This window comes from Rhamphochromis sp. 'chilingali' (genome assembly GCF_963969265.1).
Source record: "Rhamphochromis sp. 'chilingali' genome assembly, chromosome: 5".
In the NCBI taxonomy this organism is placed as follows: domain Eukaryota; kingdom Metazoa; phylum Chordata; class Actinopteri; order Cichliformes; family Cichlidae; genus Rhamphochromis; species Rhamphochromis sp. 'chilingali'.
Window position 1 is genome coordinate 41,489,285 of NC_137932.1, and position 25,270 is coordinate 41,514,554.

At 40.9% G+C, this 25,270-nt stretch overlaps 1 protein-coding gene across 2 annotated transcripts in view; it reads right to left on the reverse strand.

Annotated features, from left to right (window-relative positions):
- negr1 (neuronal growth regulator 1) overlaps positions 1-25,270 on the reverse strand; it is a 174,540-nt gene that overhangs the window by 50,466 nt on the left and 98,804 nt on the right. For both annotated transcript variants that reach the window (XM_080882361.1, XM_080882362.1), the window contains exons 4-5: positions 18,302-18,433; positions 347-467 (exon numbers count right to left, since the gene is read on the reverse strand). In XM_080882361.1, the coding sequence (XP_080738487.1) occupies positions 347-467; positions 18,302-18,433 (253 nt within the window). The remainder of the gene's footprint in view (positions 1-346; positions 468-18,301; positions 18,434-25,270) is intronic.

Sequence of the window (25,270 nt, forward strand, 5' to 3'; positions counted from 1 at the left end):
TATTTAGATGTGGACTTTAGACTTCCGCGGGAAAAAAGTATTCCCAGGTAATCATACGGATTTCTTTATATTTGTGTCTACCGGCCCATTTTTCATGGCGTGTCGACTTGTCATAGCAAGAAAAGGACACACGAAACTAATTTCGTTAACAATGCCTCAGCTCCATCGAGAGTCACGGTGAAACAGCGTGCACAATACCAGAGGCTTGTAAGTTCACCTAAATGCAAGGCAGTGATTTTCCTCCTTTATTGATTACACATGTTCCTGTAGTTCAATGACATGCAGAAGAAATCTGGTATGAAAAAAGGTCTATGCGGGTATGCAGGGGTAAACAATCCGAACTCACCTTTTTTCACCCTTGTACCACTCAAATGTTGGAGAAGGCATTGCAGCAGCCTCACATCTTAGCAGGGCTGTGCGTCCCAGACCGACTCCATGGCTCTTTATGTCGTGGATAGATGGGGCAACTGAAGAAAACAAAAAAATAAAAAGAAGACATCTTAGCAAGATTACCCACAACATTACCATGAGCCCTTTGCATAAGAACAGCGGTGAATGCTCTTATTTTGATGGCAAAGGGTGGCTGCACTTGACAACTGCTGACACCCTGGTCAGTGCAGACATTGCGCGGTGTAAGCTCAACATTCAAAATCTACAAAGGCATATTTGGAGAGGAGAGAGGGCACCCATCCCCTGTGTTAGGAAACTCAAATAAATTGCACTGCATGGTGATAAATGGCTTAATGGAAGTTCAAAGACTCAATGGCAGAGGCAGGTTCAGTGAATGCAAAATCAGACTCCTTTCATGTGCTGAAGTGTGGTGTTAATCTCTTTGCCAGTGTCATGTAGGCAGCAATGGCTTTTAAAGCAACCCAGTCCTTCTCCACTTCAAGCAACAGAGCCTTGAAATAATGTAATGTGTTTATGTTTTATAGATTGACAACATAATTAAAGTGGTAGACCAAAAACAAAAAGGCCATTTCAAATTTCATCTAAAATGTAACTACAGGTTAAACTCGGGAGATGGGCCATCGTGTTTAAGAGGTCACACAGTGAATAAGAAAACCAACACAAGTGCAGACCAGGGCCCTGTGCTTCGTACGTCGCTTACTACATCCAAGATCAAATGAAACATCCAAGACCAAATCATCGCGCTAACTCTGAGCTCGCTATTCCGGTTCCCCGAACACACCTGTTGTTGACGATTAGTATAGCTGGATGAAGTAATGTGAGATCACTGGGTGGCCCAACAGGGGCTACGCATCGATAGTAGAAACATTGATCGGCAACCCTTTGATTGGTCGGCGAAAATGTCGAAGGAGCGCGCTCGGTATTTTTCGGCAGCAGAGCAAGAACTCTTGAGTGAGGGATTTCAGGAGTTTCAGAGTTTAATTAAAACGCAAGGGAACACTGCAAAGGCTGCAAAAGCAAGGAGAGAGGGCTGGCAGGAAGTTGCTGACAAATCAAACTCGTAAGTAATTCAATAATAACAATAATAATGGAGTGGATTTATATAGCGCTTTTCAAGGCACCCAAAGCGCTTTACAATGCCACTATTCATTCACTCTCACATTCACACACTGGTGGAGGCAGCTACGGTTGTAGCCACAGCTGCCCTGGGGCAGACTGACAGAAGCCAGGCTGCCATATTGCGCCATCGGCCCCTCTGGCCAACACCAGTAGGCGGTAGGGTAGATTTATCATATCACACCATATTATCCAATATTATATTACATTATATTATATTATAATATGTTATATTATATCCCCTTTCACATTAGAGCCACAACAGGACCCACTAGAACATGGGAACAAGTAAAAGTGAAATATAAGAATATTCTACAGAATGGTAATATTTATCACTTATATTGCTTTTCGTCTCTTGGACAGAGACCCTGGAATACTCTGTTTGTTTGTTTATAACAGCAACCAAGAAAAGGGCAGAGCAAAAAAAAAGACAGGTGGTGGTCCTGCACCCCCTCGTCAACAAGTTGGTTAAGTGAATAATACCCTCACGGGAAAATCGATATCTCTCTATGAGCACACTGTCGCGCTGAGCTAAAGGATCCTGTCTGTCCCGCAATATACCCTGAATTCTGAGGACTCTCCTTATCAATCTTGCACCTTCCGCAATGAGTTGCTCGCGTAAACGGACAGGATATGACTGCGACAGACTTCCCAAATCCACCTTCGCTTTTATAGCCGTGGTCTCTCATCTTGATTACACGAAGTGATTTGCAATTACTACTCTGAAATATGAATTACATCTGTAATAATCACATACATGTAATAGAATGTTAATAGTACATTTCCCTTTTTTAGGGAATGACCTGTATGTATCTGTGTGAAATCAATAAAAGGATCAAGTGCTGCATTGTCTTTAGTTACATTGATGTTATTTATTTATGGTGAAACAGTGGTGGAATATCGCTGTTGCTTTCGTATGAATGACGCGGGCATACCTGCGTGGCCGCGATCTAATCCTGTTTACATAAAGTAAACCTGCTCCCCAGCAGGTTTACGCTTACGGCTCTGTTGCTATGACAGCAAGTCCCGGATGGGCTTCGGGGAACCGAACGATCCAGGATCACGCGAAATCGTCAACAATCTCATCCAGCTAACTCACTTAGCGCGGTACGAAGAACAGGCCCCAGACCACAGCTACAATCAGTGATACCAAAATGAATGAAAAATTAAATAACGGCCCAATAATGTCACCATGAATATACCATCAGTTTAACTTTTTTTACAGGTATGTAAGTCAGTTTGGGTTTGGTAGATTTCTCCAGTTGGATGGTCTTTAAACTTGAAAGCACAAGTTGTATTTTCTTGACACTCTCAAAACGTTGTTGCATGTGTCAGAAGCTGTTTTCACTGATGCACTGCAGTCCTGGACGTTTCAAGACATCAGCCTGTAGAGGTGCACGCATCATATTTGATACATGCAGGTTTTTGTGAGACTTCTACATAATCAGTGTAACATCCCCCCCGCCCCCCCTCTTTAAAAAAAACTAAATAAATTGCAAAACATATTTTTAAGCAATTAAAAAAAAAGAAGTCAGATGTAGCAAATATGATACAAAATATAAAATCGTATATGGAAATTAAAATGTAAATCATTTTTAAACCAATTTGTCAGATGGTTCAATAAATTCTTCATTTTCAAAAATTTTCTGGCAATTATTTCATATTTCAGGCTTTAAGGGGGTAATGCGATCCAGCTGTCCCACACAGCTGGATCGAACATTAAATGGTCTTTAACCTGCCAGGGTCCCCCAGTGCACAGCAGTCCATAAGGCTGCCCGCTTATAGCAAAATTCCAGGTTATTCTGGTCAGTGGTGTATGTGAATTTTTTAAGCAGCTGCAGGCAACTGTTAAAAAAAATACTTGGGCAGGTTCACCTTTGGAAGCCCTGCGAGTTCTGCTTCCTTGATATTGAGCTTTTTGACCAAAGAGTCTCCTTCAGTCGAAGGCTTGAGCTGAAACTAACCAGTGAGTTTGAGCTTTTAGGGGGTTGTAAAAGTGCACGGCTGTAACAGTGGGAAAAAAGAAAAACAAAGGGGGGAGTGTAAGCATTTTATGCCAATCACTTTGTTTTCTTCTTAGGTGGAAGTCAAAATAATGACTGACATTAAAATCCAATTAATGGCCAAGCACAGTAAGTCCATGTGTAGGTAATTGTCGAGTGGATTCAAAGCGAGTGAGTGGGCGTAATGTGCCGGGACTCCTGAACTCCACTGCACACGCAAAGTGGGATTACTGGGACTGAATCAATAATACAACTGTAACTGTCCTGTGCTTTCTTATTTGGTATGTAAAACATTTAGATGAGCATTATAATATTCAAACAGCATTAGCTATTAGGTTTAGTTCAATGCATTTGACTCAATTTTACCAAGTGGAGATCAAAGGGTAAAATAAACAGCCAACTCATCAGATGAATGATTAAGATTGTATTATACTCTGCTTAATGTTATAATATTAATTCAATTAATGCTTAAACTGTGATGGGTAAATAAAATGGCACCTTTAGACAACGCTAAACTGGTCCCAGCTGAATGCACACAGTGGCTTAAACCCACTGGTATTTTTATGACAGCTTACCTTCATAGATCGCCTGCTTCTTCACTGAACACTGAGGCAAAGAAACAGGAAAAACCAATCACACTATCACACAGAGCTCAATCTGACATTGTGTATTGTGTAAACTTGGCTTGACTTTCCAAAAGCCTGACAAATGATAAAACTGTTCTGAACAACCAAGCAGATGCACAGCCATTTCAGATACAAGACAGGGCAAAATTACTTTGTGTCACTCACACTGTTTCTGATTAAAAGCATATGATACATGGAAAACGCTCGCGCTCTTTAGACCAGTCCTGCAGCTAGCAGTAAATTGCCCAGCCAAGTTTGAAAGTAAGATGGGGACTATTTATATTCCTGACAATGAGCTTTAAAGAATGACCTGTCAGTCTGAGCTAAAGCCCCTTTCCAGTGGAAGGACTTGGCCAAGAGCCTGCAAGACTTTACTTTCAATTGCATTTGGAGAGACCTGAGTATGGAGTGAAAAAGCTTCTAAACATAACCCCCAGCACGTCGGACTCCCCCAAAACAACGGAAATTCAACGAAGACATAATCTGGTTCACTCCTACGGAACAGGATAGCATTCATGTGTTTTATCCGCTTAGATTTACAAATCCTTCACCTTTGATCATTCAGTACTTTCTGTGAGACGGCCTTGGTTTGAAGAGCTGCATGGAACCAATGCATGCACAGTCTTTCCCTGCAGCCTGTGACAGTCAGCGCAGATAGATGAAGTGGAATGCCACAGATTTGGGCAAGGTGAAAGCGAAGCATGTGATCATTTGTACAAGTGTCATAAAATCATGTAAGAGAGGCACACAAAGATCACAGTGTGCTCTGTGATGATGGATGCCCTTCCACCAACCTTTCCTCTGCATCCTAATGAGCACATTCATAGGACTAGCGTATGTTGATTTTCTGTCCTTGCATGTGTGCCAATTATACCATTAGTTCCCTCTTTTGTTGCTCTGCTGAATAATCTGAAGGACTTAAGATAGTGAATCAAGCAATGGGTTATGCTAGGGCTCTTCCTCTTCATTTATCACTGCATGAAATGTTCAACCCCATGCTGGGGGGGTATTAGTAGACCTTGACTGGATGCCTGTGCATGTTGTGTGTGAATGTGCACTGTGGGTGTGTGTACCCTTGTGTCTGTGGTCTAAACTCAAAATTTTTCTGCTTCAGAAACTTCAAAGATCTGTTCAAACATCACAGATTACTTCAGAGCTATATTTAAACATAACCAGCATTGGTGGTTACTGCACCCGAAGACATCTTTGCAGAGGAGCAGTAACAACCTGCAGCAACTAAAAGAAAACAAAAGTTTCTAAAGCACATAATAAAGTAATATCAGAGTGTCTGGTGTCTGACACTGCGCTTTACAGAACAGATGTACTTAAAGAAAAAGATGAGAAGAAGCAGAGAAAATTGCAACAGTACTCTGCAGCACAGAAATATAAGCCAATAACAAGTATGACAAAATCAATGTAGTATGCTGACCAGCAGAGGCTTAGCAAGTCCTCGTAATCCTCCATTGGTGGTATTGTGCGGGGCCATCGATTATCTGAAGGCTCTGAAAGCACCGGGTGACCCGGCTGTCGTGTTGTACAGTTACTAGGACAGTGGACAGGGTGGCTCAGTCAGGTGAGTCAATACTTCAAACCTCACACATTGAAATAAATAAAAATGTCTCTTTCTTATTATACCAGGAGGGTTTTTCCTGCATGGAGGGTTTTTTCATGGCCGCCCTGCATGGAGAGGTTTTATGAAAAGTAACTGAGAAACAACCACGATTCTAATAAAATGATTACCTACACTGTTCAGACTATCTGGATTTGACTGAATCGAGCATTGCAGACGTGTTTAGCAAATAATCTTTCTGTGAAAAATGTAACACACACTCACTGCTTTTATGGTACGCTGACCAATCAAGCTTATGTGCATATCTTTAAACATCCATTCGGACCCAGGGATAGACCCTGAACTACAAACCACAAAACTGCTGGAAAATTGTTTTTCTAAATGTGCATTTCCTCTCTGGATTATTTTGCTGTGTTCCTGTCATGGTCCTGGGCCATGTGGGCCCAGTATTCTTAGTTTTCATGTATTTTTGTATTTTGTTCTTTATTTAGGCCATGCTTCCTGGGTTGATCTGTTACGTTGTTCCTTATGTGTTTTCCCTTCGTGACTCTTACCCCCTGTGTGCCCCTCTGTGTATTTATGAGCCCTCGTCTCTCTTTGTGTTTTATTCTATGTTTTCCCCAGCCCGTTATGTCTGCGTTCTCCCCGTGCTCTCTCTCCTCCTGTTTGAACCTCTGTGTACTTCCTGCTTTACTTTGCCCATCTCCCATCAGTGTTACGTTCACTCCTGCCGTGTCTTGTTATGATTATCAGTGTCACCTGTGTTCCCCGTGTGCATCCACTTCCCCTGATCATCCCTCATGTGTATTTAGTCTCTGTGTTTCGTACAGTCTGTGTCGCGTCGTCTGTGTTCTCACCCCCATGTTTTCACGATCAGTCTTTTGTGATCATCTTCGTCTCAGAGTTCTCTTAGTTTGTCACAGTATTAGTTTTCCCAGTTTAGTTATAGTTTAGCCACGCTATCCCTGCTGTGTTTGTATTCCTGGTCTTCAGTCATATTAAAGGCTCGCTTTCTGTTAAACTCACTCCCGTCTACTCACTTGTGTACGCTCCTGGGTCCATTACACACACCACCGCACGACCTGCCTCTGCAGACCGTGACAGTTCCCTTTAATATATTACCAGCCAACCCGTTCTCACTCCCAAAGCGTAACATTTTACGCTAGGTGATAAATCGTCACCATATTACGTTTTCGGCTACCCACCACGTTCCTAAATGACGACCTCGGAAAAAGAGGAAATATGAGAACCGTCTGGACTGAACCTACACATGTTCGCTCTTTTTCTTCAAATCGCTTAGAAACACGCTATTTAACATCATTACAGTCCTGGTTAAGGTCAGGAATAAGGTTATGGTCAGGGCTAGGGATAAGGTTAGGTTTAGGGCTGGAATACAGGGCTGGAACGTCTATTACCGCGGGAGCGTCATTGCACTGGATTCCAGCCATAACCCGCCGCGTACCATAAGAACGCCGAAGGTCTCCTTTCGCGTTCCTCAGGAACGCCGCGGGACGTGACAAAACGTCGACATGTTACGCCTCGGGAGTGAGAACGCTCTGTACCAGCTGGATCAGCTATTTGTCAAATGAACACTGTGCTTTCTTCATTAGACTCAAAGGATTTCCTATTTTTATAGTTAATTAGGTTTACTGTTCTCCATCAGTAGTTGGTTAAAATGCTCAGATAAAAAAATCAAACTAAGACAATGAAAGGATTGAAAAATGTGCTGTTAAAAATGTTAGGCACTTCAGGTGCTCATCCGTTCCACAGCACAGCTCTAAATACAGAGCGCAGTATAATAATAATACCAGCGATCCAGTCGTGCAACATGCCGCGTATTCAAAAAAGTGTGGAGTTGGAACTGATGTTGGTTATTTGCAAAGGCAAAGTCAAATGTTTTTAAGCATTTTTCTATTTGCTGCACTTAATTTGAAAACTTGAACCATGTAAATGCATCATCCCACTGGCCAGCATACAATACGAGCACTACAGGCTGCAAAACTCCAAGAGCGGTAACTAAGAATACAAAGCTTTTCTTGAAGGCCAGTTGTATTTCTGCAAATGGACAAATTCAAAAAGCAATTTGGGTCCAATAATTGTCTTTCAGCGATTTCTAATATAGAAAAATCTCTCTTATAGCATTGCAGGTATTGCAAAATGCTATAATTTTATATGCATATCAATATTATCAAGTTCTCCCAATTTGGACCTTGGCACTGCGATCTGTTAAGACAGATCACAACCATAAAACCCAGTACAATCCAATAAGTCCAATTTTACCTTGCTGGCATATCTTATATCATCATATATTGTGCTATACACCATCCGGATTTTGGAGAGTAATGCAAAGCAGTGCACTAAAAACCATGAAGCCCCAATAATCCAGGTAATTTAATGTCTAGGGAATGCTGGGGTGGTGCTGTAAATCATGCCTAAAGTCACGGTGGCTCCACCAGATGGGGGTGAGCGGTTGGGTCCAGGAATAGTACAAGCATGGCAGAAAAATGAGGAGTGTAAGGCTCTGGCAGGTGACAAATGGGCAGTTACGGATCGATCACGAACCAAAAGCCATTACATCTGCATTATCAAAACAAAGCCGATGTCTCCAAATGTCTATGCAAACTGTACAAATACACACACTTTAAAGATACATAACAAGTGTGACCTTTATTAATGGACAGGGTTTGCTCACAAAGCAAAACACCTTAATGTACAAGGCTTCGCTGAGTAGCGTCCCTTAAACAATCCTCGTGTGACAATTGATGATTAATTGGTGTGCTTCAAGGATGAATATGATTTATTTAGCTACATACTATTGTTTGCTAAGAGAACCCGGAGAACGCAGGCTTTTTAATTAAAAGATCAATTAATAACCCTACCTCTTCAGCCAGATTTGAAAATGAGTTTTCATTGCAATTAAGAAATGGACTCATCAGTGCATGACTTGTCAGCTTACACACAGAGACACTGTTCCCCACTGCCATCTGTGGGCTTCTTTGTCCTGCTTTTTCCCCCCTCAGTCAGGAATGGTTCTACTGCCAAGATTTATTAATTCATTAAGATTTCTATTCAGAACAGCTAGGGAACATTGTGTTCTTTCTTTTTATACAATGCGAGGCATATAAATAACCAGCTTAGTGTGTAGGACTGTGTGGGTCGACAACACCAGGGATTCAATCTTTTGTCTGTGTTTAACACTAAATGGCTCAAGGTACACAAATCCTCACCTATCTTCCTAAATACACACGAGCTGGCGAGCTGTTCCGATGAAGACAATGGTACAGTCGACACACGCGGAAATGTCATTAATCTATTGTTACGAGCGAGCGCAGTAAGTCATCTCCGATTGTGTGAACATAATAACCATGTTATAGACGATTTCATGTAAGCCTGTGATGTTATTCACCTTGCGCTCAACATTATTACTTATTTTGTCACTAAAATGGGATGCCAATGTTTAAAAGTAAAGGAAAAAAAAGGAAGTGTACTAGCCAGAACATTTATTCTGCAGAAGATCAAGTTTCCGCTCATTTATTCATGCCCCTCATGCAGCAAGGAATCCAAATAGCAATCAAGACGAGAGCTTTGGAGAGATGTAGAGAGATGGATTTACATCCAAACAGCTTGAGGGTACTGGCTTTAACTCTACTTAGGATTGGATCAGAATCCAATTCTAGGAAGCCTTCTCTTTTGAATCGTAAGCCACAGTATTTCAACAGATAGGGCAAACTGTCGACAAACGCTCAACAGAGACTGCGTGTCTGATTTGAAAATACTCCCGACGCCAGTTTTCATTGAACTGTGCGATGAACGTTTATTCCACCTTTGATTCAACCTCACCATCCACCGCTGCGCTGAGCCTGATATGGACACACAGTATGTAGATCATTGCATTTTGCAAAATGTAATAAATCCTGCATACCTCTATGCAGCTGTTATGGTGTATAATGATTCTTTGTAAATTCAATAACTATCAAATAAATAAATAAAGCATGCCCACACGCCGCTAATAGCTGTTTACTCCAGTGTCATTACTTGACATTGTAATGTTGGGTGGTCATGAAGATGTGTCTACTGAACACAAGTAAACAACTTTAGTCTCTTATTTATCAGAGATGGTCGTGACTCCCCACAACCACTCTGTCAGCAGAGGAGCATGTTGTGGGTGTATCTACCAGGCCGGGGCCTGAATTCCAAACAGGCCTGGACGGCTGGGGTATTAGAGGGAAAGGAAGGTTAGGAGCAAACAAAAGACCAGGTGATGTAAAGAATTAGAAGTATTCGCAGTGTGCTCCTGCATTCTGATTTATTTATTTTTTTCAGAAAGCTATCAATACCACTGGTTAAATTGCTCACAGCAGCTCTGATGTGTATGGTGATTAAAATTATCACAGTTTTGCTGGACAATTAGTGTAAGCAGGAAAGAGCGAGGTGCTCTTCTTTTTACAATCACAGCCATGGCGAATATGTGAGCAGAATTCACAGCTGCAGGGTACTGGAGGAGGAAGGAGGCGTAAAAATGGCTGGAAAACTCCGAAGCATACAGGGTACGCTTTCACTCTGACAAGCAAGCTTGCCACGAAGGAGCCAAAGTGATATTAAAAAGGAAGACAAACCTGAACTGGTTAAAGCTTTAGCCTGAATCGAGGGATGCTGTCATACAAAATTACACGCGGTTAGAAGTTTGTATACGCTCACCGTGGGCATGAATATAATGGGAATTTTGGGCTTTCAATCGTTTCTTTGAACTGTGTACAGCACACATCTTCAATGGTTAAAAACAAACAAACTGGGTCCACGAGTTTGAATTTATTTTGCATTTTCTCTAATCCACATAGGGTAAAAATTATACATGCAAACTCTTACATACATTCACCTCAACCTTTTAGTAATTGATGCCTTTTAACTTGACAAGCCTCCTGGCTCCTGGAGAAAAGTTTTGTATACAGGGCTTAACAAATTAGTTAAAAAGAGAAAACACAAATACTTTTTAGAAATCTGTCAAAAAACCTGTTAAAAAATAAAACTCACTGAATTCACTGAAATGTAATCAACATTTTTATTCGCGGCACACTGGACTTCTCTGAGAGCTCATTAATAAATCAAGCACGACATCAACCATTAAAACTAATCTGTCTGTTCAGGAATGCAAGAAAATAACTAGTTTTACATCTTAATCAAAAATTCTACTGTGCCTTAAAACAGTAAATTTGAAAATAATGGCGAACGACAATAATTACATTCTGTTTATAAAACCATCATTTTGAATAACGAGCTTGCACATATTGGTGGTTAATCGTTACAAAAACATTACAATCATTTTGGTAAATACCAATAATGTTAATTTAGGGCGTGATGACACAGTTTAATGACCACGATTGAGCAATAATAAAAACACACGCTCCAGCTACAGAACACAAAGTAAAAGCATATCAAGTGGCACCTGAGCATGTGCCAATCACAGCTGTTCCCAGCACTGAGCAACTTGAACTTTCCTGGACTCGTATGACTCAATGACTGAAGCTATGCTAAAAGACAGACAGAGATCAAACTTCTAATGTCTGCCACAGCAGATGGAGAAGAGCTTGTCCCTCAAAGAAGATCATCATTGTTGTTGGAAATACTTCAGATTTAGCACAAGTTATCTCAACCGATTATAAATCATATTCAAAGCGTTTTGTCTGCGCTGCAAAGGAACACAATAAACTTTTCAGCTGCCTCAAGATACACCTTAAGAAACAGTATAATGAATGCGTAAAGTGCAGGAAAAACAATGCAATGGTTGCTAACGTAAATTAGAAAATAGTCAACTTAGCGGACAAAGCTGTTGTTGTGGGCCTGATCTCCGACAACATCGAGACGGCCTACCTGGAGGAGATTAGGAACCTGGAGACCTGGTGCCACGAAAATAACCTCCTCCTAAACATCAGCAAGACTAAGGAGCTGATCATGGACTTCACTACAAAGCAGGCGAGGAATTACAAACCCCTCATCATCAGTGGCACGCTAGTGGAGAGAGTGGACAGTTTCCGATACCTGGGTGTCCACATCACTCAGGACCTGTCATGGTCCTGCCACATCAACACCCTGGTTAACAAAGCCCGTCAGCGTCTCTTCTTCCTCAGAAGACTTAGAGACTTCCATCTGCCACTGAAGGTGCTCAAGAACTTCTACTCCTGCACCATCGAGAGCGTCCTGACGGCAAACATCTGCACCTGGTTTGGGAACAGCACCAAGCAGGACAGACGAGACCTGCAAAGGGTGGTGCGCTCGGCAGAACGCATCATTCAATCAGAGCTCCCTGACCTGCTGTCCATCTACACCAAGCGGTGCAAGTCCAAAGCTAGGAAGACTATGATGGACCTCTCCCATCCCAACAATGGACTCTTCTCACTGTTGAGGTCTGGGAAGCGCTTCCGCTCCCTTAAGGCCAAAACAGAGAGAATGAGGAGGAGCTTCTTCCCCCAGGCTATTCGGGCCCTGAACCAGGTGTAGGACTGGACTCTCCCAAACACGTCACTATAAGACTGGACTCTCACACACGTCACCACACATTTCCTATAATCCTATAATTCCTATAATTTATAATCCTTATCTTTATAATCTCTTCTGCTATTTGCACGTTCTTTACTGTAAATTCCTAAGTTAATTTGTAAATTTTTGTAGTAAACTGTAAATTGTAAATATTGTAAAACTTTTCTTCTGTCATTTAATGGTCGGGCATTGTACAGCTACAAGCATTTCACCCCCATGTCATACTGTGTATGGTTGTGTGTGTGTGACAAATTTGAATTTGAAAAGATGTGTTATCGCATCGCTGAGTTATTTTTCCCAAGCTTCAGGAGAAATTCAGAAGGATCTCACAGCAGTCGAGTACTTCTCTATAGCTTTATTTACATTCATGGTGGAGGTATAATGAATGGAGTGCCTTTATATTTAGCTTCTAAGAGATGTAGGTCAGGTGAATATATGCATGATTTAAACGTATTATTTAATTAAATAAGCTAAAATTAACAGGAATGTAGCCCAATGTAAAAGCATGTAAAAGAGTCCTAAAAGAACCCTGCTGATTTCATTTTCTTAAGTTCATCTTAAGAAGATAAACGTAAAATAAATGAATAACTGACTCTATGTCGCCTCCTCGTGCTTCTTATTTCAGATAATAGCCAAATTGTACTTCTGCAAAACATCTGGATATCTGCAAAGTTGACATTTTCTGTAAAATTTTGTCCAGAGTTTTTTGAGTTAGGGTTAAAATCTTTATGTAAACATTTGTGCCACGCTATCAAATTCCCTCTAGATATTTCAAACAGCTTCAGATGAAGCAACTGAAACAGTGACGGGCAAATAAAACGTAGCACGACAAGACAGTTAGCTGTCTCCGTTTCTTCCGTGTGTGACTAAAGTTTGTGCAAACTGTCAAATCTCATCTTGCAACATGATGATGTTCAAACCCTGTATTCTCACTCGTTCAATAAGAGGAGCCGACACCTCTCTCTGGAGGAAAAGAGCTCCCTAAACTAGAAAGCGAGGTCAAACACCTTTGATTGTTCGTCTTAAAACAGAAACAGGCTTCTGTTATTGTTTTATCTGTAGTGTTAGTGATGGATGCCTTCAATCTGCTACAAGGTGGCTTCATTAATTAATCAAACACCAGCGTTTTATCTCAGGCGGAGGTGTTCCACGGTGGTTTCCTTTTCATTCATCCCTCCGACTCAACCACCTAGATGTGATATTTATGCTTTTGAGTCACACTGTGCAGTGAGAATTTCAGCCAGTAACGGCACCCACCTGCAGTGAAGATGAATATGTAAATTTAAAAAAGTAGGTCAGAGATCAAATTTCATCAGGTAGAATCACAGCTGAAATATTCTTTCGCCAAGTAGGGTTTTTTAAGCCAATCTGATTCTAGTGCGACCTTATGGATGACTGCCATCGTTCAGGTTTAGATGATAAAAGTATTCAGTCGCCGTTCATTTATCGCCAGGAGCATAAAGGCAAGAAGCCCTCTCAGGCCATAATTTAATTAATGCTGCCACATGAAGGTAGGACATTTGAGCCTTAGAGAAATCCATGCTGGGGTTACATGTACTGGACTTAACACTCGGGCAGTGACAATGCCTGCGAACGTCTGCCTCTAACTCCTCCTATCATAGAGAACCAAATGGCAGGCTTAGTGGCCCGGTGTTATTAAAACTGCAAATATGTTCGAGCTTAATTTTATTTTCATTACCTTGGTTTGCTTATTTTAATTATTAGCCCTAATCTGCAATTAGCCCAGAGGTCAGCTATACCCACAGCTTTGAAAAACGCCATTGTTTTGAACAAAATTGTCTGGACATGTATTTAATTAGACTGTTAACCCTTGAAATGTCAGTGTCACTCAATCCTATGCTGTCTTATTAGAATGATGAAGGAAAAAATACTACAGACTTCACTAACTGATGAATATGAATTCATTTCATTTAACTGCTGTTAGCAAGAAAAAAGAGGATCAGTGGTGATACCATAATGGGGTCAAAGCACGCCACGATAGCCGCTTACACCGTTAACAATATCGAACGATAACGCTGCGCCCTTTCTGTTACTCCGCCTCTCATTTCTTTGTGTTTTGCTAAGAAGCTTTTTCGTCATTTCTTTAAGTAGTCTTCACAGATAGTTCAGCTTTTTGAAGAACATTCAAAGCTCTTATTTGGATGCTGGCTGCCTTTTGCTTTGTTCTTTGTCAAGATGATCGAAAATCCAGAGTTCAGGGGAGGCCAATCCATGATTTGTAATGTTCCATTGTGCGTTTTTCTTTTTTCTACTGCCAGTATTGTAAAAGGTGTGCTTTGGCGACTTTGGCAGTGTGTTTGGGATCATTGTCATTCTGAAATTAAAGCTGCTGCCAATGAAATGGCTTCCAGATGGCATCGCAGGGCGAATCCAAATCTGTCTGTGCGTTTCTGCATTCATAATTCTTTTAGTTTTGACATGATCCCCGACACCACTGGCTGAAATGCAGCTCCAAACCAAACAGAGCCCCCACTGTGTTTTGCAGATGGCTGCAGACACCCACTTCTGACTATTTGAACCGAATATTAGTATTCATGACTCCATCAGACCTGCTGTCATTGATTTTCATTCTAGTTCTTGTGTAATTTGGCAAACCTCAGCTTTTCGTCCTGTTTCCCTTAAGAACGGCTTCTTAGAAACACTTCTTAGAGTCAGGTGTGTTTTTTATGCTCGGATGATTCATAGTTCAGTGTTGAGTGACTTAATAAAAAAGCAAAAAGAATATTTGAATTTCTGTGCTGTGTACTGTTTAAGTTAGAGAGTTAAACTGACACCTGCACAGTCTCCCAGGAGGGCCTTCACAAAATTAGCAGGCTTCTTTTGTGAGACATACAGCTGTATGAGCACGTGTCCATGCAGTGTAATATTTTTAATAAAGTTAATTTCTTGCTTCTTGCTGCATAATTATTCTCTCTTGTTTGAGTTTCCATGTCAGCTAATGTCTTTATCTTAATACAGATTTTAATACGCTCAGCCCCTCATCAATAGCCCACACTCCTGGGTGCCTGGTGAATACAGCCTGATGTGTGACAGCAGAGCATGAATGATACAGTAGATTGGGACACAATCCAAATGCTTCTCTTTTTACTTCACAGGAGGAGAAGTGTGCCAGTGAGGAGAGGAGGCAGTGAAGAGTGGCCACCAGCTGGCTAAAGCTCTGCCTGCTGTGGCCAAATCAGTCGCTCCAATGGACAACTTTAATTCATTCATTCTGCTTCCTTATCTTTAGAGATGAGCACATGTGTCACCAGTCACCATGCAGAGAGAAAAGGGAAGAGGCAACTTTGATGAAAAATACAAGCATGAAAAGCATACTGACAAAATGCTCTGAAAACAGTCGCTGACTATTTGAAGCTACAGGGCACAAAATATTGAAGAACTTTTCAGTCCCATTTGAGGAAGCCGACAAACAAAGTCCTGCCTCTTTAACGTCAGCTGCATTTTTTGCTTCTTCTCTGTTACCTATTCAGCACCTTGAATGCTAAACAGCCGTAATAAAACACAGGACCTTTCGTGTGTGAAATGCTTGTGAGGCTAGAAAAATCTGACAGTGTTTGCAGTAGCTCAAACAGCATGTAAATAATTATGAAATCCATTATTTATAACTGAAAGGGTGGCCCCAAAGATGTACAGCGCCTGCTCAAACACTTATCAGACACCTTCTAGTCTTACTGCACACAAATTATGAATGAAAATGTGTATACATGTCACACAAGAGCTCTATCAGATATTTCATGTGTACGGCGGATGCCCATCAAGCTGTCTCTCTAAATCAGTGGTGCAAAACCAATGGCCCGAGAGCCATAACGGGCCCAGCAAAATCTCTGAACTGGCCCACCTGATGGGTTTGAGAATGTGAAACTTGCAAAAAAATCATAAATACTTTAGGTTTTTTGGGGGGTAAGATGCACCGCCACTGAGGTGTGACGATGCCAGCATTACGAGTCCGAATGTGTGAAAAGTTAAAAGCATTTCTCTAATATTTTGTTGGTGTTTGGTCAAAAAATACTGGAAATGCACAAAGGTTTCTCTGTTCGCAGATGCACTTGTACTGTTGACAATGATCCCAAACACACTGCCATGGTACTGCACATGTAAAGTGGAAAAACAAATCCACAAGCTCATTTTTCTTAAGACAGCTCGTGCAGGGTATGCCTCCTTTCCTAAATTACATGAAAGTTTTTTGTGTATTTTATATTAAGAGAAAGGGGCGACTGTGGAGCCTCTTCTTAATTGGTCATTCGGCAATGACTTTATAGCATCTGGATCTTTAACGATACTTCACCTAAATTTAAGGACTGCGTGCCACTTTATAAAAGGTGATATTTTTCCCACTTCGCTAGCGCACAAAAAAAAAAAAAACCCTTTTAAGACCCATTGGATTATTTCAAAAATGAATTATCATCGACCTCACTGAAGGCTGTGTTACTTCATTCCTGAAAAGAAACACTTTGGAGATAATGGCTTTCAACTGACATCGACTCTAAAAATCTCATTTCAAAGTAATCGCTCAACATCCTCCTGCTGCTTTTGATAACACTGTCCAACAAACTGTCTCCTTTACATTTTTCATTTTTATAGCATATTCCATAAAGGTGTTGCAGTTAGGCTGGCTGTGTTACAAAAACTAATTATTCATTACCCTGCAGGCTGATGTAATGTGCGAGAGTTTTTGGTCCATACGTTTAACTCTTTTGTAATAGAGACACTTTCTATTTGTGAAGCGGAGCAACTCAATATCTGCTGTACTGAAGGATTATGTAAAATATCAGATCAAAGGGAAATTTATAAATAGTTCTCAGAAACCAATTTATACAATAAGATCAAAGGAGTCACAGACAGATATCTGGATCATTGTCGTCTGCGATATCGATCAATAGCAACGAGCGAATCAATGGCGGAAGCAGCCTGAGATAACTGTCCAGCAGGCCTGAGCACTTGACCAAATACAACACGCTCCCACCCCAACTATGGCTCAGGGGCTCAAACTGTGAAGACTATGTCTGACAGCAAAGAAAAGTCTTCCTAATCAATTCACTCAGTTCGAATGCTAAGCCCACATAACCCCGCCGTCTCAGCTTAAAATTCAGCGTCTGACTATGACATGCCTTATCAATCACAGAGAACATCTCCTTTGTTCTGTACCATAAAGACACAGCCAGTTGTCAAAGCACTTTTCATCCTTGAACCCACGTCTCAGTAGAGCTATAAATAACTGGCCTCTGAAACTTCACTCAGACCCAGCTCATTAGAGCCAGGCATTACCCAGAAATAATGGCCACAATTCTTGGTTTTGTACCAAAGCGGGCATGAACACTGTCTTAATACATGGAGGTGGATACAGATGATCTGCAGAAACAGATTAAAAATCGTTTTGAAAATGAATATAAAAAAGTACGTGTCAATTTCTTAAAACCCGAATTAGAAAACTTGCACGATTAGCTTTCTGGATGCGACTCACTAACTGGGCCAAGACGAGCCTTTTTTCTTTCACTTCCCCCTCCCTCCCTCCCCACATCGCTGTCGATGAGTGCTTGATAAGCTTTTCCAAAAGTGAGATTTAGCAGAGGGCATCTATACAGAAACTTCAATGAATAACAGTGAAGCAAAGGAGCACTTCTGAAAGAAAAGGGAATGGCAATAATAGTCAAGCACCCGAATTCTGCTTCTACTTACAAGTGGTGGTTTCTATGTGACCACGACAGCTAAAGCCCAGTATCATTCATTAATGCCCTGGCTCCTCATTACTGTCTCCTCACACTTTTGAAAGACTCATTACCTGCATAATGGAATAGTGCTTAGAACAGTCAGACCTTTCCTTAGTGTGAATTAATCATCTACATGCACCGACAAAAAGGGAATTCTCGCATTAAATATTAAGAAACTTCTTTAGCTCTCGACTTTCTCAAACTTCTGGATAGTATACTTTCTTGAAGTGCATCGTCAGGGATCGTGGATCTGCAAGGCCGGTGCACAAAAAAAACACGGGAACCCAAGGAAGAAGAAGGAGATGTACTTACAGTTGACTGTGACTTTTACTCTTTTGGTGTCGGGAGAGGCAATGTCATTTAAAGCGCTGCATTCGTAGTCTCCAGCCTGGTCCTTTGTGATCCCAGTGATGTTAAGATTTTCGCCACTGTCATACTTCTTGGCTGGAAATAGAAGAATAGAGGCAAACTACTTACCACCATGTCTACACAGAATACAAACACGTACGCGCATGCGTAAGGCATTTTGTGCTGCCTGTGGTTAGTGGGTGGAAAGGCCTCATTTGTAGCAAATTATTTGTAAGTTTAAGTCTGAGTAGAAGATGCAATACAATTAGATATTGCATTGAACTCCTGATTACCTTCCTTGCATCCTAAAATAGCAGCGGACCAGCAGAGCATTGATCTATTTATATTGATACAGCGGTAGGTAATAATGGTGTATTCCCAGTCATCCGCTCATCGTTTGCTCAACCCCACGCAATGCAGTTAGAGCTGTCCCTGAAGACAGACAGATTTGATGGCTCAATGCACATGTCAGTGCTTTACTGGCATAACAACAGTGGCATGGCCCACTTTAAACATGCAAATCCACACAAAGATGTCCACTCAACACTCAAATTAAAATAGGCTAACAGAGATAGACTCACTCGGCTAATTTCTGATGCTAGAAACTGCATTAATAATAACGCGGAGAAAAGTAGAGCGACACAGAATAATATGGTTTCCAGAACAATTCGGATACAGCCATCAGGAATAAATACATTAGTGGCATAAATGTGGGAATTCTTAATCATTTTATATCTGAAGGATGTAAGCTGAAAGACAGAAAGGCAAAGCAGCAAATGCTGGAAAGTGTTCAAGGCTATGACACACTTTTAGCCAAAGCGAATGAATGTAAATGAAGTTTATCTCAGCCAGCATTATGGGTAAGCCACTCATTGTTTTATTTAATGCTGTCGTTAGAATGAATAGTTGAGTCACTGATGGAAACAAAATTAATGAACAACTATTTTAATAACCAATTAATCATTGCCGCCATTTATTTAGCACTCATCTGGAACCTGTTTCTCAGTATGTGTGCTTATGTTTGTGCTTCTTTATGTATGAATACATCGTTTATATATAACCACAATTTCACTGGAAGATGAAATATGAAAATGACGACTCGGCTAATCGACACTGAAAATAGCATAATCTGAAGCTCTATTTAACATGTTAAACCGGCCACTTAAAACAACGTAATGGAAAAATCTGTCCAATTATTGATAATCACGGCCAATAAGCTCCAACTGACAGCAAAGACACGTTCTGTTTCGATTAAAATCACACCTATAAGACTGTTTAGATCATTTAGCTTGTGAGTGTGCGTGTAACAAATGGTTAAAATATCTCAGCAGGCTGCTCTGTGTACATATAAGAGAAACTGTGGTAGATTTTTCCCCAGACAACAATTAATTTCCAACCCAGTGGTGCTCAGTGTGAAATCTATTTATACAGAACCTTTCAGCCTGGTAATGGTGGTTTGGGATGGAAGATGTGTGGCCAGACTCAGAAGGCATGGGATTCAAACAGAGCACACAGTCAAGTTAAACTGAGCACAGTGTACCATACAGAAAACCACAGAGATTTAACCCCGATTTAGCCAGATCTTATAAGAGAGGAGTCGGAATAAAGACAACTTGTGTTCCAGAACAGCTGCCATTCGGTGCTGCCTGCAAGTGAGCTGGATTTTATATGTAATGCCACATTCTCCAACCCTGGTGGGCATTTTTTTCTTTTTATCTGCAAACCACTGTGTCAAAACACTTGAAACCGAAGGAACTGTCGATAATAAGTTTTCTTGTCTCTCCTCACACTGTCGTGGTGGCAACAATGAAGTCCAAGAGTCTTGGCAAAGATATTGTGGCAACACAAACAACTGCAAAATAAATAAATAAATAAATAAAAGGGCCAGCGTTTGAGAAAACAATCCATAAATAAGCACTGAATGTGTCTGAAAAACCACACCAGTTAGTGTGCCAAGAGAGCACATGGATGGAGACATCACACAAAGGGCTCTAATTTTGTGGAGCTGGATGGTAAGCGGCTGGGACACAAGTGAAGAGGAATCTTCAGTGGGTGCACCGCCTTTGTTTCGTTTTTGACTTAATCCCACTAATGTGCGAGAGGGTGTGCAGCAGAGTGTGTCAATATAGTAATCAAATGGTGGAGAGCACGTCTGATGTAATAAAAATGTGATTTTGTCTAGACAAGGTTACAGTACCAGGATGCAATGCACAGTATTTCCATGTGCTATTAAATTACTCGTGCAAAGATTGCAAACCGGTTTTTATTTTAAATAACACACTGCCGTTTTCTAATTTCACTCGGGCATATCTCTCATAGCAAAAGATAAATAGCAATCCATTAGATTGAGAGACATGGTATGCTACAAAGTCCCAATGTCAACAATATTACAAGGGAAGAGGCATTAGCTGCTGAATATAAGCAGTGGGTGGCTTTCAGTAGTAAGCTAATCATCTAAGATAGCTTACATATCTGTGTGGCACCTTGGCCTGATGATACATGTACAGCTTGTATTTGAACAAAGAGATTAATACACAAATTGAAGTCATTTTTAACTACATAGTATTGTTAATGTTTCCATCTATTAAGTGGACTTACTGAACGGAAGCAAAGCCAGAACGTGACAATTGCTTTACTGGTCATATCGTGTATTTTTCTTAGTATATTTTTTGATCGTTCTCAGCATTTGCATTTGGCAATTTGTTCAAAAGAATGAGAACGTGCTTTTATGATGTGCACAAGTGACTAGATGATTTAACGAGCAGTTTTGATCATTTGAAATGCATCAAAGCCACCGAGAAAAGCTGTAATAGCGCAGTCATTTTAATTTAAATTTGAAAGAGTTTCAGAAGGCAGAGACAGACTGCACAGTGGATAAGTTTTGTCAGATCTGAAAACCCTTCCAACTGTCATTGTAATATAGAGTTAAAAATGATGCAATCTGCCAATTAATTTGGGGCAGCTGAATCATAATAATTTCCCCATATACCCTAATTATCATTGCTATCTGCTATCTGAGTTTTCAGACTGCTTTATAGTATCTAATTGATCATAAAGAAGGCAGAATGTTTGCTTTTTTCATATAAAATTGCTTGCATGTGTGTTAGTATTACCCACATGACACCGCTAAAACCAGGTAGTCATTAAAATGAATGTCTACTTGTTGCAAACACAGCTCTCGTGGATCATTGCGGCCCATTAGCGGTTGCATTTTGGCTTGATGATTAGAGTTATCTGATGCTTGTTTTTTATTGTGAAGACTCTGAGAGCTGCGCTTTAGAAATGACCAATATAAATAAACTTAATTAACAACATATATACTATAAAGAAATGCAAGCTTCCATACTACAGAGACACACACACACCCTCCGGCTCTATGCTTGACCTCAACACTGCCCTTATTCCACAGCTTCGTTCATTGCATTTCACTATACTTGGTATTAAAGACACACAGGGCTTAGAAATCCACGGTATGCACTAGTGTCTTTAATAAGGCAATGAAATCAAAAGCAGTGACCCACAAGGCCAAGTACTGCTGCTACATATTACGAAATGCTGTAGTTTCCACAGGAAAGAGCTTTTTTCCACAATCACTCACTTCCCTGCCTCTACAGGAGGTCGATTACATTAGAAGAAAAAAGAAAAAATGTTAAGCATGAAGCTTACATATTTTTCAATTCATTTGCATTCAATTATGTTTTATTTATATAGCAATAAATCACAACAGTGACCCCCAAGGTGCTTCATATTGTAAGGTAAAGATCCTACAATAATACAGAGAAAGCCCCAACAGATCGGATCAGCCAATATCAGGAAGCACTTGGCAACAGTGGTAGTGAAAAACTCCCTTTTAACAGGAAGGAACCTCTAGCACAGAGGTGGGCAACTGCAGGCCTCGAGGGTCGGAGTCATGCAGGTTTTAGATGTGTCCTTGATCCAACACAGCTGATTCAAAGGCTAAATTACCTCCTCAACATGTCTTGAAGTTCTCCAGTGGCCTGCAGGACACCGGCCCTCGAGCCTTGGAGTTGGACACATGTGAACTAATCATTTGATTCAGGTGTGTTGACCGAGGGTCATAGCTAAAATCTGCAGGACACCGGCCCTCGAGCCTTGGAGTTGGACACATGTGAACTAATCATTTGATTCAGGTGTGTTGACCGAGGGTCATAGCTAAAATCTGCAGGACACCGGGCACGTGAGGGCTGGAGTTGCCTACCCCTGCTCTAGCAGAACCAGGGTCAGGGACATGAAACCATCTGCCGTGACCAGCTGCGTGTAAAGGGAAGGAGACAGGACGAAAGACAATCATAAATCTACATATGAATCTGCAGTATAAAAATGCCGCAGATTGGTTTTTAAGGGTGTGGAATAACACCTCAGCCTTTTAAGATCCTCTTTGTAAAAGTGTTATACCATGTTTTCATAATCGGTCAACCACATTCTCTATAAATATATATTCTTTTTAAATAAACCTTTTTGATCATTGAAGTAAATATTTTAAAAAAGCATTTACAACACTTCAAAATTAAAATTGAAAACATAGGAAAGTGCTTTCTTGAGTCAGAACTGTACCTGCAGTGCTGTATAGCTTGTTAGAGCGCAGTCTTTCTGCACCTCCAGATGATGCTATCGTTTGACCCACAGGTTCCCATCCACACAACGTTTATTTTCCTTTGCAGAACGGCACTGAAAGAATCTTTTGTCCCATCCAGCTACTGCAGGTTTCGCTGTGATGCTTTTTTCTGCTATGGACTGTTGTAAGAGTACAGCCTTTTTCCTTTTTTGCAGTGACGTACGCTGTCAACAATTTACAGTATAAAACAATATAAAAGTGGAAATGTGAGTCTTTTACAGTCTCTTGCAATCAGTCTCTTATACAGAAATGTGTAACTTTGTTGAAACTGATATAAGCCACACAGAAAAAAGTGCAGCTTTTTGCTCTTCAACAACTTTTTCAATTACTGTCTACAAAACCTTACCTGCAGTCAACATCAGAAAATACTTGAAGAAACTGTTGTATTGACAACGTGACTAATCGTGACTGTAAACAATGATGTAAAGATAGTTTGCTTTGTTCACTGACAAAAGTATTTACATTTGAGAGATAAATTAAGGCAGGTTTGCTTGAATTGTTTGGAGAATTCTTGTAAACGCTGAGGATGATTTGTCTAGTATTAAATGAGGCTGTTGTAATCTGTCTGATGTCAGATTTTCCAATGCTACTAACAAGTGTAGCTTTCCTGGTAAGCAAATTGATGCAGAATGGGTCATCTATGCTCGGTTAGTCACATGATATTAAAAAAAAAAGCGTCTGACTTTCCGATGCCTCCAGTTAACCGCTTTGAAAAATGACGACCTCGCATTTATTTCAGTATTGACACAGCATAAATACAACCCACAGCGAGTTCAATATCACTGAACTGTGAGTACACAGAGCAGATAAAAGAGGCAGTGAAGACTTGGGATATGAGAGCAAATTGGAATCATTCACAACAGGAATGAGACATGATGTCAGTCTATATTTAATCATAGAATCCAGGTGAAACTGCTGTGGCTTAATTATGGTAAATGGAAGGCAGCGTGACTGGTCACCGTTAGTGCATCACAGATGTAGTCAATTAATGTGATGATGGTTCAGTCCCACTAAGCTCTATAGCCCCACAAGCCCAATACCACCATCATCTTTAAGACTACATAGACTTAAAGGCCGGCACTGATTTACTGGAGCTTCATTTAATCAGTTCTGGAATAGCACCTTTTGTGCAGGTAAAATGTAAAAGAGTTGCAGACTAATGCACAAAGCAACACTCACATATGAATGGTGAAAAGAATAAAAATGCTACCAATTCAATTAAAAATACACAAAACAGATAAAAGCAAATAAAATTGATCTCAGCAGGCAGGGACATGACTGAAAAAGGAAAAACAGCAGGAAAGTGTACAGGGAGCAGAGAAGGTCTGGAGCCCCTGTTAGTGGGCTGTCCACAGTTTTAGAGAATGAGTAATTATACTTAAAAGCATTAAAGCTGGTAGGCAGCAAGCTGGTGTCCATCCTAAATGATGGCAGTAACTGGTCTCTGGCATTTATCAACCTGCTGGTTGTTTTGATTCAGGTACCCTTCTATCAGGATTCGGAACCAACGGGAAAACAAAAAACTTAAACAGTCACAACTGAGCAGAACTCACACAAGGTTCAACACGGGCGATCGTGGCTCAAGAGTTGGGTGTTTGTCTTGTAATCGGAAGATTGCCGGTTCGAGCCCCGGCTCGGACAGTCTCGGTCGTTGTGTCCTTGCGCAAGACACTTCACCTACCGCCTGCTGGTGAGGGGCCGACGGCGCGATATGGCAGCCTCGCCTCTGTCAGTCTGCCCCAGGGCAGCTGTGGCTGCCACTGTAGCTGCCTCCACCAGTGTGTGAATGTGAGAGTGAATGAATAGTGGTATTGTAAAGCGCTTTGAGGGGTTCCAAAAAGCGCTATATAAATGCAATCCATTATTATTATTATTATTATTAACACAGACCAAAAAAATATTGCATGCACACAAAACTAACTGTGTTTTAAATGGGCAGCACATTGAAGTGCATTGTGATCCACCCACATAATGCCATTCTGGCTTGCCGTGCGGTTACCATTAACAATGATTGCACCAGTAACCTGCACCAGTGTGGTTGGGAATTGCTCTGCTTGAGTGGTACCATGACAGTTAAATGCTGGGTTATTCTGGAACAGCCTACGTAATTTGGGTTTCCAGATCAAATGCTACCAGACCACACTGATTTCACCAGATGTCATCTGTCTTACTTGCACCTTGCTGGTTTGGAACATCTGACCACAGAGATGAGGCTGACTGTGAAACACTTGAGACCCTGCAGTGAGATGGCATTGATACACTGATAAAATAAAAATACATAATTATTTGAAACCACC